The following is a 16745-nucleotide window of genomic DNA, read 5'->3' as shown; positions in this document are numbered from 1 at the left end:
GCTTATGTGTTGCGGAGATTTGCAGAAGTCGAGCAGCAGCATATTCAGAAAACTACTCAGTTCCAGCTGCAGCCTCTGCAGTCTCCAGTGTTTCTAATTGTTGTTTTGTTTCAGGAGAGAGATGCTTTAGATGGGATTGGGGAGGAACGTGAGCCAAATTCTGCATTCCCATCTCTTTGAGAAGCGCTTTGATCGTCTGAACTACTTTTTTGAACCACTTTAGCTAAATGTTCACATCCACATTGTTGAGGCACGTTTTTCTCCTTTTTAAAGTCTTAACCGAGGGTTCTAGGACATATCTCATCAGGTTTCATTAACCTGGAGAATATTGATTGTATGCAGTTTTATTTGGGTCAAAACAAAAGCGAAGATGATATAATTCTTTTTTCATATTTGGAGAAAATTCTGCAAAGACTTTTGAGAGGCAGGCGCAGTGGGCATTTGGCTACTGGGGCTTCCGTTGTTTTGATTTCCAAGGACGAATAGACAAATTTATGTTCAACCCTGATAGCAAGACATTCCTACATGACAGATTTATTACCTCTGCCTAAGCAGACCCCGGAGTTCCACACACTTCACATCAGCTTTCAGTGAAGCTGCAAAACTCCAAGAGTAGAAAAGAATGGAATGTAGAAACCTAACGCTCCTTGGTGTGTAACTGAGGAGAGACTACATTTAACTTGCTAGCGTGGCACAATAAATATATCAATACTGTTATGCGTCATAGGTTTATATTTCATTTCGCCTGGTATAATAATGTTTTACTTCAGGAAAGTGTAAGCGATTTCATTTCAAATGCTGTCCTCTTTCGGTAAGGTATGTAGTAGCTGAACGGACGTCATTCGTAAAAGCATTATATAAATAATATATATAAAATAGTATATATATAAAAATAAAGCTATGTAGATTTAAATTTATTCATCTTTCAAACTGATTTTTTTCAAACCAGATGTTTTCATTCACTGTATAAAAACACACATTTTTTCCACACCAACTTAGATGAAATTTGACTGAACTTTTCCTGTTTTAGGTCAGAACTGGTCAGTTTGTAGACTGTCTTGCTCTGACCACAATTTGTTCATGGGATTGAGATCTGGCCTATGCGATGACTCCTACAAAACATTGACTTTCTTGTCTCTGAGCCACTTTATAACTAAACTTATGGTCAATGTTGGCCCAGAACATGTGAAAGAATAGATTTTTTTTTTTTTAACAAGGGTGAGCTAAATGTTTTCTAAGTTTACCTAAGTTTTACTCTTGGTCTAGGTAGCTTATGTTTCTCTGCTGTCAAGTCTTGACAATAAACTTTCCTGGTCTTAGCTCATTACGAGTAAAGTATCATTGCTTGTTCATTGTTTTACAACAATCCCCATGTCATGCAAGCTTTTTTTTATGTGGTCAAAGTCCTATCTGGTCCATGTGTTGAGATGTTGCTTTAATATTTCCATATACTTATAATTCCATCTATTCTGTAATGTGCACCAGTCCCTCTTGCTGCAAATCAGACACACAAGATGATGCTAAGCAAGTAAACTCTATAAACGTCTGTGTTCCAATAATGCATAATGTTAAAATGACAGACACCTAGCATTATGGCTACCAACGATAGCACTCAGAAGAACAACCAGTCACCTGGTTTATTAAATAAGTACATTTTTGGAAATAAATCTGTACATCTCTTCAAGGAAAACATTATTAACACTCATTTTAATTAGCTTGACAAATATCTGATGTCTTATTAAAATATGTTTTAATTAAAATGCAGCATTACACACAAGTGTATTTTCTGTCTGACCAAGTGTAAAATTTTTGGCTCATTAAGGGACGCAATATGGCTGTAATTATGTATCGGTTGTCCATTTTCAGTCATATTCAACAAATATTATTTAAAAGTTATTCTAATTCAGAGACAATTTACTAAGTAGAAAGCATTATAAAGACAAACTACACACACACACACACACATATATGTGTCAAGCCTTTATTTCTGTTAGGTATTAAAAAATAAAACAAAATACAGATATGTGGGCTTAATAAAAATAAACTTATTCTCAAAAGATACTTTTGATTTGAGAAATGAATCTCATTTTAATTTATTGAATATGACAGGATATGGGAATGTTTGATAGCACAACAAGTATATTCTGATTTAAGGCGACTCACCGGGTTGCTGGCCACCACTTTGGGATTGTTGACCACAGTGACAAGGTAGATGATGGTGAGGGCAGAGTTCAGCACATAGGAGCAGAACAGGTTCTTGTGGAGGGTGATTCTTTGACAGCTCAAACTCCTGTGAGATGCAATAAAATGTCGGACATCAATATGCAGACCTACCTGAAGTTGCTATTGTGATGAAAAAAACACACACACACACACATCAATATCAAACAGGATGACAGGTTTTACTTAATTAAAAAACACATTTATTGCTTTAATTGAAAAACTTATTGAACTGTGTCATGTAAGTTTTCAGCTGTGAATAGAAGTAACTGAAGTGAAGCTACTTTTTATTTATTTATTTTTTACGCTTCTCTCCAGACTGTCACCTGTCCTGAAGTGTTTGGATCACATTCCCAACTAATCTGTTGTCTCTACAGTCAACCTGATTACTTTTATCTGAGAAATCTGGCAGCCATGACTTAAGAGTTGTAAATAAGTGAGCAGTGTAGTGACACACCATCAGATACCACATCGAAGACTAAACATCTGGATCTTATAATAAGAGATGAAGACTTCTGGATTTGAAGGGCTTTGGCAAAAATACGTACAGTCTTGTGTTAAAAGAAAAGTTGTCTTTAAGGATTTTGATATTTGTTGGTGACTTTTTGAGTTTTGGAATTAAGCACCTACCATAAATTAGGTGTACTGATTTATGCTGCGCATGAACTGTTGGAGCTAATCATCTTATGTGAGACACCTCATCATTACAAAAAAAAGTAATAATTTTCTAGTAAAAAACTTAGATTTTCATTTGCTCTACTTTTCTCCAGTTTGTATATTCTACATTTACATTAATTCAGATAATTCCCTACTAAAATAAATTGCAGACAAAAATGGCCCTGCACCTACTTTCTGTAACTTTTTGTATCTCTTCCAGAAACCTGGTTTGTTATTCTGAACTATAATGAATATGGATTTAGGCAGAATCTAAATTAATTGCGGGACGTTTCCCCTTTGGGGGGAAAAAAAAAAAGGCAGTTCATCTCTGTGAACATTTGTAATGAGGAATGCACTCAGGTGCATATGTTTCAAATAAGAGGCAATCCACCAATGCATTCAGCAGACATCCTGACTCCTTTACAGCAGCAGATTTATACACGAACATTAATTAAATGTACTGCATGAGGAAATCAACCAATTCCAGGCTGATGATCCCATTTTAATTTTAAGCAGCAGTGCTAACACCCTATACAAATCGAAAGCATTTACATAATACAAAATGTTTCACCGAATAAAAAAACAAAAAAGATGCTACTGAAACAGTTATCTTAATCATAATCAAAAACGAGCAACACTGCAAAACATTCTGCGTATGGCTCTGCGGTGAGCATTTAAATTCCCATTACTCTGCTGCTTTGGTCAGAAGCTCGGACACGATTATGCTGACTACAGAAACCAGAATATTCCTCTTGCTGACGAAGTAACAACACCACCTGTGTAGCCCTTGTGTGTCTGTGGGATCCACTTTTGATGATGAAAATGATTGACCTTTAGGGGGCAGAACTATGGGTAATTAAACCTAATTGATTCATATATGCAGGATGGGAACACAATATTGAATTGAATCAATTACCTGAAGTAGAAGAAGATGGCCAGAGAGATAAGCAGGGAGGCTATGGATAAAGCATGGCCCACAATAGCCATGTAAAACAGGATGTAAGCCGACTGTAAGGACAAAACACAGGCATTATGTTAGATAAGACAAAGGCTGGAGATAAAAATGAAGTAATAATCACTTTATAATGCTGCATCCTTCATTGGAAGGCTGCACTGAAACATTTGCTTTTGATCAATTTTACAGAATTGCCAGTTTACTCCCTCAAAATGATTAAAAAGCCTAAATAAGTTAAACCGATTCTTTACTGCCTGTTTTTCCATGTCTCCTGATGTCCTGATTATCTGGCTCACCTTAATGTGTTTCAGCTGCACCGACTTGCCTCCTGTGTACAATCATATGTAACTTATGTTGTCCTACTTATTCTGTAACCATTTTCAAACCTGTTTTCTGGCCAACAATTAGTGAAATGAACTTTTTTTCCTCAATCATTAAAGGCTAATTTTATATATTTTATTCAAAATGTATAAGAATCCTGTGCCGGTTTGAGCTTAGTCTCCAAATGTGCATGTTTGGAAAAAAAACCCCACTAAACGTATTGTTATGGACAACACAGCTGGAAATGTACAGTACGTGACATCTCTGTCCAGTTTTATAAGAGATGTGCTGTTTATAGTCCGACACTGCAGCCAGGTGTTGCTCCTGATAAAAAAAACATTTAAAAAAAGAAAAAGAAAGACTGGGCTTCTAGCCGGGAGCTTCTGTCTTTACAACCCAAGGGACAGAAAGCTGTGAAAAATTTGATTGCTTTGTTCCAATAAATATAAATTTTGCTTGACTGGATAAACAAAACCTGCCGCAACTAACTGTCCTGTCTATGAGATAAGGAGACAGCTGAACACAAACACAAATCAGGAGCATTTAACCAATTTGTATTTTAATCTTTGTTCTCCAATAAACATTGCTGCAATATTGTAATGTCAGTTTAACTCAGCAATGCATCTTAGCAACTATGTATGCCATAAAAATGTTATTTCTTCCCACCTACCCACACTCAAAATTACCAGAGGCCTCAGAGCACAAAAAAATGAATTCCCACTGCTGCCTCCATGCAGTAGATTTAAAATAGTGAGATCTCATAAATCACCTTTAGTTTTGCCTTAGTGTTTTCATTGCAGAGTGTGTAGTTTGACCATGTCCTGTTGGTATCCGGGTGGCGAAACCATTGCCCGTCCTCCCCACAATACTTTGTTGCCTTCTCTGAAAGCAAATAAATCAATATGATCAAATCGGCAGATCTTTAAAAACAGACTCCTGTCTCGCGCCGTACCTGTGGGGTCGAAGTCATCAAAATAGTTGGGGCAGTTTTGGAATGTGTAAGTTCCAGCTGGAGTATCTTCCCAGCACAGCCAGCCGTCCCAGTTCCGACTGCAGTACAAACCTGTTGCAACGACCGAACAATAACTCTCAGATTCACAGAAGAACCAAAAAAAAAAGGACTCAACTGCATTTCAGTGGCTGTTCCCCTACCTGATTTGTTGTAAGGTGGATCTCTGTTAATTTTCTCAAAACATTTGTACTGGTTGTCAAGGATTTTTCTCCGCACAATTTCCCGATTCTTTTGTTGGACCTCTGGACTCTCTGTGGCTTCACTGATGAGATCCACCTCAGTGTTTCGGGAGAACTGTGCAGTTGCCTAAATTTGAGGAAAGTTTACATCATTAACATATCACAAGGAAAGCTAGATGATATGTCAACCAAATTAAACAACAAAGTATGTAAATTTAAAAGAATCCAATTTCACATTGTGCAAATTATTTCCCAAAATGATACTATAGTAAAAGAAGTAGTAGGTAGTTACAATTGTGCAGGCATACCAAGGGTTTTGATACGTAACTTGTAACCAGTGGCAGCTTTTAAAAAAGGTAATATGGCTCACTGCCAGGGATGCCTTTTTTATGGGGGCAGCACTGCTTCTCCAAATAGAGAAATAAAAAAAATACATAAAGTTCTGATGGTTGCTCGCCAAATTAATGTTCTTTTTCTTATTTAACTGGGAGTCCAGTCAACAGAGATTTGGATGTTTTTGTTGCATTTTACAAACACTAAGAAAATCTGAAAGGAGTTAATGATAACATGAGTTTGCCTCTAAATGAAAGGACTATTCTCCAGTTTGTTTGTTTGTTAGGAAATCTTGAAGGTGTGATAATCTATAGCTCTAAATCTAATCTGATAGGCCTGAACAAGTCACACTTGAGCCGCATTGTTCTAAACTGAACAAATGCAGTTTGAGCGATGTAAGAAAAACAACTAAATATAACAATATTTAGACTTGTCAAGCTTCACACCACCAATCCAATCCAAATCTGCTACAGGTTAAGCTGAGTGTCCTGATCGAAATAATTATTTAGAAAATCTTCCTTCTGTGGCAGAACCAAATTTATGTGACTCTGTATGAATTCAGTTGAATATAATTATCATAGAATTGTGAGTGAAAATGTCTAGTTAGAAAGCTCTCTAATTTAAACAGATCTACATGCCTCAAATCCTCAGTTCACTCTGGTTTTGCCCTGAAACGTCTTATTGAGGAGTGCACTCAGATCTGTGTCACTTTGATGCTTCTTTCAAGAGGTGTTTCTTTGGCAACAAAAGCTGCTCCACTTCCTAACTTCGGATTCTCATTTAGCACACAAACAAGACATTCAATGGTGAGAAAAGGAAAGGCAAAAATCAGGAGAGGGTTTTTGTTTTTTCTTTTCACCCATATGTTTGGTCACAGGAAAACTGTTGGTGAAATGCAATTTCGAAATGAATCTTCCCCTTTTAAATCTGTCCCTCCTAACTAAGAAGTCTAGGCTTCATCAAATGATGCTCCTTTCTAAAAATGTGACATAAGACTGCTTGGATGCATTGCAAGACCTTTTTACATCAATAATAAATGGAACGAGTGGAAATGGATGATTCTATGAACACATTAGTTATCGAGAGCTCAGTGGTGGCCATGCATGACAAATTGGGAGATACTTTATAGTTTATGCAAGTCAGAACAAGTAAAGTAGCAGGCTCACACAATTCCACTGACTCCCTTCGAGACACAGATTGGCCATAAAGAGGAATTAAATGTATGAAAATGAAATGAAAAAACTGGGACAGTTACAGTTTACATATTTATTCATATTTAAGCAACAATAATCAAGTGTAACAGCAAGAACTTGTTAATCCACAGTTGTTTTCTTAATAGTTAATTGTAGTGGTAATAGTAGTAGAAACAGAGCAGAGCAGTAATAGATATGGAGGTGGTGGTTAAGAATATAGTGTGTTTGTGAGGTGAGTGAAGTCTGCTATCATGATCTCATCTCTGGTTCTGCTAGGACTCCTCCGTCTGAAGAGCCATCAGTCATGGTGATCAGGTCTGGATAAAATAGGAGCAGAAAGGATTACAGGCAAAACTGAAAGTGCACAGGTAATAGTAAAATAAAACATTTAACATACAAGAAATTAGATGCATTTTTTAAAACTTTTTATTTAATCTTCAGCTTGTTTTGTCTAGTCATCCAAACAACTTCCCCTTTTCCCTCCTTCCATAAATCTACTTTCCTTCTCACTTCAACTCTTCTATCAGTTTTCCCATTTTCTTCTGCTCTCATTCATCATTTCTTCTCAGTCTTTCTATTTTCCACCTGTCTCCTCTTCTGTCAGTCACTATTTTACTACAGACATAATGTCATAATATCCCCAAACATTAGAATGTGTGACATAACCAATAAATTTAGTTTAATAAAGGGAATTCGATTTTTTTTTTTTTTTTTTTTACTTTTGAATTTGGTTATTTTTAGATGAGAAACTGGGATCGCCCTAATACAATATAAACATTAACACAGTTTCCTCAGCTGATGAAACGCCAAAAATCCTGTAAAATAACTATTTTCATTTGGAGGTAGAAGCTGGTGACAGACAGAAATGATCTCACAGGCCATGCAGTTCTTATTTCAGGTTCCCTGTGACTGATTCGTTCAGTTTTGTGAGGAACCTTCATTTGTCCAAACTCATGCCTAACTTTGAAAATATAAAGAACACCAGCAAATTCCAAAACATTTTGCTTTATTTTAGTCATCATTTAGTTAGGAAATCTCCTTCACTCGCTGACTCATGCTGATCTCTGTGCTCATCTCGCTTTTTGTTGTTCTGTTTGTTAATAAAAACTTGATTTGGTTTGTTTGTTAGTTGTTGTTTTGGGGGGGGGGTTTACCTTGAACTAAAGCTTAATAATGGCAAGGATCGGCCCAGCCCAAATAAAATAAGTCGATTCACACGTACCAGATGACAGAATAGCTGGGCTCCCAGTCGGTTGTCCTCTTCTACCTTTGTTGTCTTCTTTTTAAAAGGCATCCCACTCTGCTCTTCTTTTTACTCTACTATGTTAACAGCAGTGCAAGCAGCTACCGTAAGAGCTGTTGTTGCGGCGCAGCATGCGCACTCGCGATTTCTACCCCCAGTTACCATGGTAACAGTCGACACTCAACCTGCTACAATAACAGACAATCCGGGGACGACTTTAGTCGAGGACAGGTCCCTGGAAATCAGGGACCAAACCAAGTATTGACAATGTTCTAAGCATAGTAATTTCTGACCAAATATCAGTCAGAATCTTATCAAAACAGAGAAAAGCTAGCTAGGATAGCTTTAGCCTGTCACCACTGCTAGCATCTCCCGATGCAAACATTCTCACATTTATTAAAGCTTTACGGAAGTCATGTAGTGAATCTGATAATCCTTTAGAAATAAATGATAAAATACAAGCACCTATGGCGAGGTGGTTTTACAACAACATAGCAGTTTTTTTAACATCATTTTTTAACTATCACAACACCATTTAAGGCCAGGTAACATTGACAAGATGCAGTGCAGGTTTTATGCTTACATCAAAAGACGCTTTATTTTGTAGCAAAATACCTAGCTAGCAGACTTTTTAAAAGCTATACAAAATTATTAAGTTCATTCCAAATAGGCCTACCTTGGGTAATAGTTTTCTTTTTAGCTCTTCAAGTTTTATACATTAACTATCTGATCAGATGTTTCTTTAGGTTAAGTGAGAATAACTTGTAAAGTCTAGCATTCTGAACATTTAAAGGTCTATGAACAATAAAAATGGGATAAAAGTAGGTTGCAATAATGGCAGTGTCTCTGGGTAACATTTACCTACGTTGATTTGATGATACATGCTTTGGTGGAGGTTCAGTTTATTTACTTTTACTTGATCTTGTCTGTGAAGAAAGTCACTTTAATATTAAAAAGAGGAAATTACCCTCAATATCTCCGGGTTGTCGTCAACACACAGCGTATAATTAGTCCAAGTTGTGCTGCTCGCTGGATGGCGAAACCACTGCCCATCTTCTGCGCAGTACTTTGTAGCCATTGCTAGGAATTAGGATACAGTTTATTATTATGCAGAACACTTATGTGGTTTCTAGCTTTAGAATACATGAGCAGACATGAGCAGATTAGTAGGAGAGTGAAATTGATTTCTTTTACCTGTGGGGTTGAGGTCAGAAAAATAATCAGGGCAGTTCTGCGAGGCAAGGGTACCTGCCGGTGTATCGTCCCAGCACAGCCAGCCGTCCCAATTACGACTGCAGTATGGCGCTTGAACAAACCCACAACAGCATTAAATAGCTGTTTCGAAGGGACACCCGTTGATATTGTCAAACGTGAAGCTTTACCCATAAAGACCACATTAAAATGTACCTGTTTTGTTGAGTGCTGGGTCTTGTTTCATTTTTTGCAGACATTTCTGTTCATTTTCTTCTACTTTGAGTTTCTGTGGAGAAAATACAGTTTTAAAATGACTTACTTTGTGTACGAATAAGGCTGACTTTCACTAAAATAACTTGTGTGATAAATTCAAGAGATGGACTGTGACATCATCCATTGATAAAAATCAGCCTGTTTCCAGTTTAGCTGATGACCAGGCGGTTGTAGACTCTAAGAGAGTACATTTCTCTGACCAGTGAATGTAAAAAGACTTCAGGTTAATTATTTGTAGAATCAGTGAGGCGTTTATAAGAGCTTATCTAAAAGAAAACATTTTCAGCTACATGTTGAGATAGTTCTAAAATTCACTGAAGAAAGCAAAGGAAAGCCAGGCTCACAGCAAATAACAGGAAGGTACAAAGTTGCAGGTTTCTTGTTTGAGCTGTCCAACATATGTCTGCAATCCAAAATTATGGATTTAGAAACGTTTGAAGCTTTTTGGAAATGTAATGCTTACAGAAAAGATGTACAATCTGTAGGCATACACAGTGCTTATTTGTAATGGTAACCATAAACCTAGCATCTTATTATTTTCCTTAATAAGATGCTAGGGGAAGCTAATTTTAAATGGTCAACCCTATAATTATTGTTTTTATTTTAAAAATGAATTTATAGGGAATGCTGAACTATAACTGGTATTGATGTTGCCCCTGCTGTTTGCACAGGAAACAAATAATGATTGTTCATGACAAGAAGGTTGAAAAAAACTCATTTTGAACAATTTTTTCACGTCCATCTCTTAAAGAAAAATCAAAAGCACAACCAAAAATGAAAACTGGCCACAAAATCGGTGATCAGTGCATCTCTTATAAATAGACATTACCGCTGGCCTCTTGTCATCGGTTGTCACACAGAGTGTGTAATTGGTCCAAATTTTATTGCTCGCTGGATGACGAAACCACTCTCCATCTGCTCCACAGTACTTTTTTGCCTGTTCTGTAAAGCAGGTGTAATTAATTAATTAATTTTTTTTTTTTTCCTTTAAGTAAAAAATAAAACCTCTTGAGTGTTGCTTCTCACCTGTGCGGTCAAAGTTTACGAAGTAATCAGGACAGTTCTGGGATGCGTAGCTTCCTGCTGGAGTATCGTCCCAGCACAGCCAGCCATCCCAGTTCCTACTGCAGTGCAAGCCTGCCACACCACATCACAAACATAATGAAAGCATATTTAAACCTCTTGTAGATGTAGGATTAAAAAATAATAATAAACCGTGTAAGTACCTGATTTATTATAAGGTGGCGCGTTCTTCATTTTCTCTAGGCATTTGTTTTCGTTTTCAAGAATAATTTTTTCTGTTCTGACCCACATGGCTTCTGTGGTTGGCTCTCCTGCCGCATCCTTTAAAAAACTAATTTCCTTTTGGAAGCAAAAAAAAATAAAAAATGACAAGCAGCTGCTTTGTTTACATGAAAAGTTGCACAAGCTGTCTCATCTTTCTATTGCTTCTATCCATTAAACAGTTACCTCTATTTTGCTCTTTAAAGGTGGTCCACAAGCAGAACCTGTTTGGACCCAGTTGCCTGATTTGTCACAATATTTGGTCATTTTTTCTGCAGAGAAGTAGAAAAGAAGTGGCACACAGTGTAATCAACCAGTAACTTTCCCAATTGATTTATTTTTCTTTTCTATTTCAGCGAGAGATTTAGTAGAGAGTGTATGCTTTGGATGCCTCGCTCTGTTATTTTTCATCAGTAGCATATTGGCATAATCCTGACACGGCGAATCTTGCCAGTACTAGAAAAACTATGATTAATTCACTTTGGCACGCAGCATCAAACAGAATGTTTTCCACCTTTGGAGTAATTTTTTGGCAAATTCTCAAATGTCAAATTTAAAAAAAAAAAAAGAAAAAGAAAAAAGACATGTACAAGAGATCTGTGACGAGGCTGCAAGAATGAGATCACATTATTCCTGACAGAGGCAGCAACAACAGCTTAGTCCTAGGTGACAGCTCATCAACTGCTCGCGAAATAAAATCCCCTCCCGGCAATAGATCGGGAGTACAAGCTTCCCAATGGTCCATATGGGGACTCTTAGAGTCACAGATATTTCTAGTAGGATCTCTCATGAGCCAACTCGTACAAAAACAACCAGTCGGCTCCCTCATTCATATTCTCTCTCCCCATCCATCTCTCCGGCTCCAGTTTTCCTGCCTTTTTTCCTCTCCTGTTTTTTCCCCTCCACCTACTCCTCATTCATCTCTCTGTCCTCTACCTCACCTCCCCTCTCTTTGTCATGTTGCATCTCCTAAATCATGACATGACCCGACTCTGGATCTCTTCAGCTAGACATTACTGAGCCTCGAATTATCCACAATGTAAAAATTTCACATTCTGTGAAAACCAGCAGTCCTGCAAATCAAGCATTAACCTTTCTTACATAATCGAAGTCCACAGTCTATTTCGGCTCAAATAAATGCCCGCATTTATCCACCCTGACTGATCTGATAATGATTTACCTTTTATCTGATGTGCACATCTCTTGTACCGGCTGTCATTTAAATGGCGTGTTGGGAAAAGGAAGCACAAGGAAGCATTTGTTACGTTTTTATGCTTGAACTCAGCTAGAACTTCTGCGAGAAGCAGCCGACCTGTCTCGTGTGATAATAATCCAAAACATATGGTCAAATCAACACAGAGATGATTCACTAGCCATAAAATAATTGTCATTACAGATTTAAATCATATAGAAAACCCCATAGACTGAGTCGAAAGAGAATGGAGGATTTTTCGAAAGATTTAAAAAGGAATGGTTAAACAACATTGTATGCTTTCAAATTGGTAAATGTTGAAATTTGCACAAAAAAAAAGTCAAATTTGCAAAAAGTTATTAACAGCAATGTTTTCAATTAATGATTAAATCTTTTCAAATTAATATTTTCAGTTTGAGATTGTACTCCTGCAGTCTATTACTTCAACTCTTGAACAAGGACGCCAATAATTGTGGAAATGTTTTTAACGTGGGCACAGGCTATGACCACAAGATATGAATGTTTTCAATTCAATATGATTCAATTTCAATATGACTGTGCCTCCTACCAAGCCTTAATAAATTATTCAATGACTTCTTATGTCTTAAATATCAGCTAAAACAAGAAAAAAAAAGGCTGAACACTGAAATCAAACTAAGGTTATCCAAAAATATGTCTTTCCAGGGTGTATAAACACGCAGGGTATATTGACACTATAGAGCAATTTATTCTACTACCACCAACCAGAGAAAAGGATGTATTTATTTCATTTTTGCTTTTGGTGAGAACTGACTGGACAGGTTTGTTCAGAAATTTAGGAGACGATTTGCATTCGCAAACAAAGGCTGCACAAAGTTCACTCAGAAATAAAACTGTAAATTGTAGCTCTTAATCCTTTGCATGCAAGTACATAAGAGAGGTGATGTTAAGTATCATCTCTCACTTCGTTGAGCTCCACTGACTATCCCTAGTCGCTGCTATCAAAGTCAAGTCACTGTCAGCCAGCAAAGTGCTCAATAAAATAGCTGCCATCTACTTGAACGCCCTCGCAAAGGGATTGTCCGTTAGCACCTGTAAGATACACTATAAGACATTTTACAATAAAACAACTCTTCAGAAAACACCTGCTACTCCAGCACCAACCCGGTGCCCCTGTCTGCTAAATGCACAAACATCCCTGAAACTTATGGAAAGGTCAATTCATTAATATTGTTTTTTACCCAAGGGCATGGTGAGTCACTAAACAAATTACATGTTGCTGCAGCTGCTTTTATGATCAATACAGAGCAGGTAACTTTATTGAATAAACTTCCAAGATGACCCAAAACCAGACAACTGAAAAATCCCTGCTGGTGTAAGAGGAAGGGGCTTGAAAGCCCTAAGCAGAAGCATTTTTATCTTAGAATTTGACATGTTAGAATGTAACACAAGATTAATGAATCTAACATCATGGAATGTGAAAGTAAGTAGCTGTAAAATGAGACCTGATAGAATTAGCATTATGAGAAAACAGGACATTGAAAGAAGTTAAGGAGCTATGCTCGAATTATAAACTCTAAATCTAACTTAAATCAGAAAACATCAGTGTTTCAAGAGCAGATGAAGTGTTGGAGGATTTCATCGTTATGGACACGCACACACTGCATTGGTGTGTAAAAATACATATATAGTTCAACAGGGACCAGTTTCCAGCTGGTTGCTCTACTCTAGTGAGAAAAGCAGAAACCTTACCGGTTGGACCGAGGTCAGGGTGATCTGGACACTGTAGAGTTACCGATTCCCCAGCCGGTGTCTCATTCCAGCACAAAAACCCATCCCACATTGGAGCGCAGAACAGACCTTAAGAGCCAAATAAGTATAATTATAAACACATACACTGCCTGAGTTTTTCCCCAAAGTATGATACAATCCACAGAACCTTTCTAACCTAAAAGGACTCAGATCATTTGTGCTTAACCACTGCCATCACCACCAACCTTCTTTAAAAAATGTTATGCTCTCACCTTTGCAAAAGTATTTCAATTCAAACTTTTTTTTTTTTTCATCAAAACCAAAAACGTTTTCTTGGATTTTATGCAAGTGGTAATGCTCAGCTGTGAAACAGAAGGAAAATGGGTTTGTCAAAGAACATCAGTAACATCGTGAAGATCAGCATCATCAAGTAGGATGTGGCTGTAAAACAATATCCCAAAGCTTAGGACATATAGAAAGGTGCTGTTCAAGCCAGCATTTGAAAATGGAAAAAGTGTGGCACAAAAACCCTGACATGTCTGAACACCAAAACTCAAAGTCAGAATCTAAGGTTACATTTGCATGAGACCACTGCCTGAAAACTGCTGGTATTTTTGGGTGTTGATGGGGGAGGGAAGTTCCACATTTAGACGGCACCTCCAAGACACCCTGAGTTGAGCTGTAGTTGTTCTGCCAGGCCACTATATGGCACTGTAATTTTTTTCATGTTGTCAAATGTGCATGCGCTTTCGACCCTTAATTTCTACCTGATTGTAAATAGCAACCCATCTCTGTCTCCTATGAACAAACTGCTCATGTAACACATATATTCTTTATCAGAAATTGTGCTAAGCTCAACAGGTTAAGTAGCACAACACATCCCAATGCTATCCGCCACTGTTTTTGTTATTTGCAGAGTAACACCCCTGGGGGTTTGTTACAGAAACGTTTCACTCTGAGACCTGGTTTGAAAAGATGCCGGTGTGAGCTACTCAGGTCGCTGGTGTTGTGCAAACGAATGGCTGGATCGCAACAAAAACGTTACGGTTTATCTTAAGAATGATTCAGTGTACGCATGCGGGACCTAAATCCGATTCTGAATCTGTGGCAAGACTTGAAAATTGTGTTCACAGACACGCTAGTCAATCTTATTAAGCTTAAGGAATTATGCAGGGAAGAACATAAAAAAAAAAAAACGTAGTTTGAGCTGTTCAAAGCCGGTTGGTGAAATTCTAGTAGTTTGTGACAAAATCTGAATAAAAATTCAAGGGGTATGAATGCATTTGCAAACCACCATTTATCTGTCACAGTCTCTGAGTGGTTTGATGTTTGCCTCTCACCAGTTCTGTTTTCTTGGGCATCTCTTTTGGACGGCTCGACACATCTGTGTTGACCTTGGCTCAGCGCCTTCTCACTCTGTCCCATCTCGGTGCTCAGTCCAGGACTGAGTGATGTGTCTGCGATTGTTCCAGCGTCTGCTGCCTCCCTGAGCTGTAGGAGAAAAAGAAATCAAATATGTTCTCATTTACATTCCCTCCACAGCCAGGAACACAATAAAGTGTAAAAATCATCTTCAGCAGCAGCGAGGTCTTCAAATGTTTCACTTTGCAGAAAAACAAGCTTGAATAAAGATGCACGTCTTTACCAATGATGGCATTTTAAATGGAGGAAGGCATCTGGAAAGTTCCTTGAAAGCTGTTCCGATCACAATTTCTCTGGTTTAAAATTCTGGTCTCTCTCCAAGTGTGTGACTCATTAAAATGTGTTTCGGATCACACAAAAGAAGTTAAGCAGCTGATTTTTTTTCTCTCCAAATGAATCATATCTTTGCCCTATTGTTTGTATTTGGAGGTAGATGTAAAATGAAAAGGTGCTGTAGGAAAATGCTGATTCGATCGTGCTGCTCGTTGAAGGATAAAGAACTTATATTGGTGTGACTTATCTTAATCTCACTTTTCTGGGGGCAAAATCTAAGCCTCTCCGAGAGCCAGGCTTATGCATTTGCATTTCATGAATTATTTGACGAATTTAAATACTTTGCCAGTATCATGTCCAGCTTTCATCGCAACTGAGGAGCTTCTTTAACCCAACTCTTTTCAAAGGAGCCAAGTGACGTCCTTACCTCTCTTGATACGAAAAAAGCTTGCAAAAGACAAAAAAAAGGGTAAACGTACCATCAAAAACAGGATGTCCCATGTAGCAGTTTAGCAGCCGTACATATGATGTCACTCCAAGCATTGAAGTAAATGACGTCATACATACGACCACCAGGCCACCACCAATATCAGAAAAAAAAAGAAAAATCTTCTTTCTCTTTTAAAAAAAACTCATGTCAGGCATTTCTTCCTTCATTACAGCATCTTATTCCTCCTGAGTTAAATAAAAATAGCATTTAAAACAACGTAAAATGACAATCCACAGTAACATTTACATTCGATCAGAAGTAAAGCACCTGGAATGTTCCAATGTTGCGTCTGATGTTGAAACACGTTGTTAATTAAAACAGCGAAATTAAATTTATAGAGAGAGAGATAGGTGCATTTAAAAAGCAATTAAACAAAATTTAAATAATAACTGAAAAGCAATTTATTTCCATTGTTAAGTTTAAAAAGCAAGTTCATAGAGTTACATATTATTTATTTTTTCTTCCTGTTAGTTTTGATGATTATTAATTTATCAGCAAGAATGTCAATATCTCATAATTACTTTCCAACAGCTTGAACACTGAAACACTGCCTCTAGCTGCAATCCAGACCCAATAAATCTGCTCCAAATCCTTAAATGGGTTTTCCTTTAAAGTTCTCCCGGCCAGGGTTATTTCTTCCACTCAACTTTCTATTAATCTGCATGGATAACGCACTCTGTGAACAGGTTTATCTTTATTATTGACCTTTTGTGGCTAATCCTCCCTGTGGAGGGTGTGAGTGTCTGCCAGCTGAACATCTGTGAATTCAGCAG

At 37.5% G+C, this 16745-nt stretch overlaps 1 protein-coding gene across 1 annotated transcript in view; it reads right to left on the bottom strand.

The window, feature by feature from the left end:
* calcr (calcitonin receptor) overlaps nt 1–16745 on the bottom strand; it is a 67384-nt gene that overhangs the window by 15222 nt on the left and 35417 nt on the right. Inside the window, exons 3-16 of the mRNA XM_028037043.1 lie at nt 15128–15278; nt 13788–13895; nt 11051–11136; nt 10807–10942; nt 10607–10717; nt 10410–10522; nt 9521–9593; nt 9308–9418; nt 9081–9193; nt 5306–5471; nt 5106–5216; nt 4923–5035; nt 3794–3885; nt 2164–2290 (exon numbers count right to left, since the gene is read on the bottom strand). Coding sequence (XP_027892844.1) covers nt 2164–2290; nt 3794–3885; nt 4923–5035; nt 5106–5216; nt 5306–5471; nt 9081–9193; nt 9308–9418; nt 9521–9593; nt 10410–10522; nt 10607–10717; nt 10807–10942; nt 11051–11136; nt 13788–13895; nt 15128–15278 — 1611 coding nt within the window. The remainder of the gene's footprint in view (nt 1–2163; nt 2291–3793; nt 3886–4922; nt 5036–5105; nt 5217–5305; nt 5472–9080; nt 9194–9307; nt 9419–9520; nt 9594–10409; nt 10523–10606; nt 10718–10806; nt 10943–11050; nt 11137–13787; nt 13896–15127; nt 15279–16745) is intronic.

This window comes from Xiphophorus couchianus, chromosome 13, assembly GCF_001444195.1.
Source record: "Xiphophorus couchianus chromosome 13, X_couchianus-1.0, whole genome shotgun sequence".
In the NCBI taxonomy this organism is placed as follows: domain Eukaryota; kingdom Metazoa; phylum Chordata; class Actinopteri; order Cyprinodontiformes; family Poeciliidae; genus Xiphophorus; species Xiphophorus couchianus.
The sequence above is the reverse complement of the archived record's forward strand: the minus strand, read 5'-3'. Positions and strand labels throughout refer to the sequence as shown.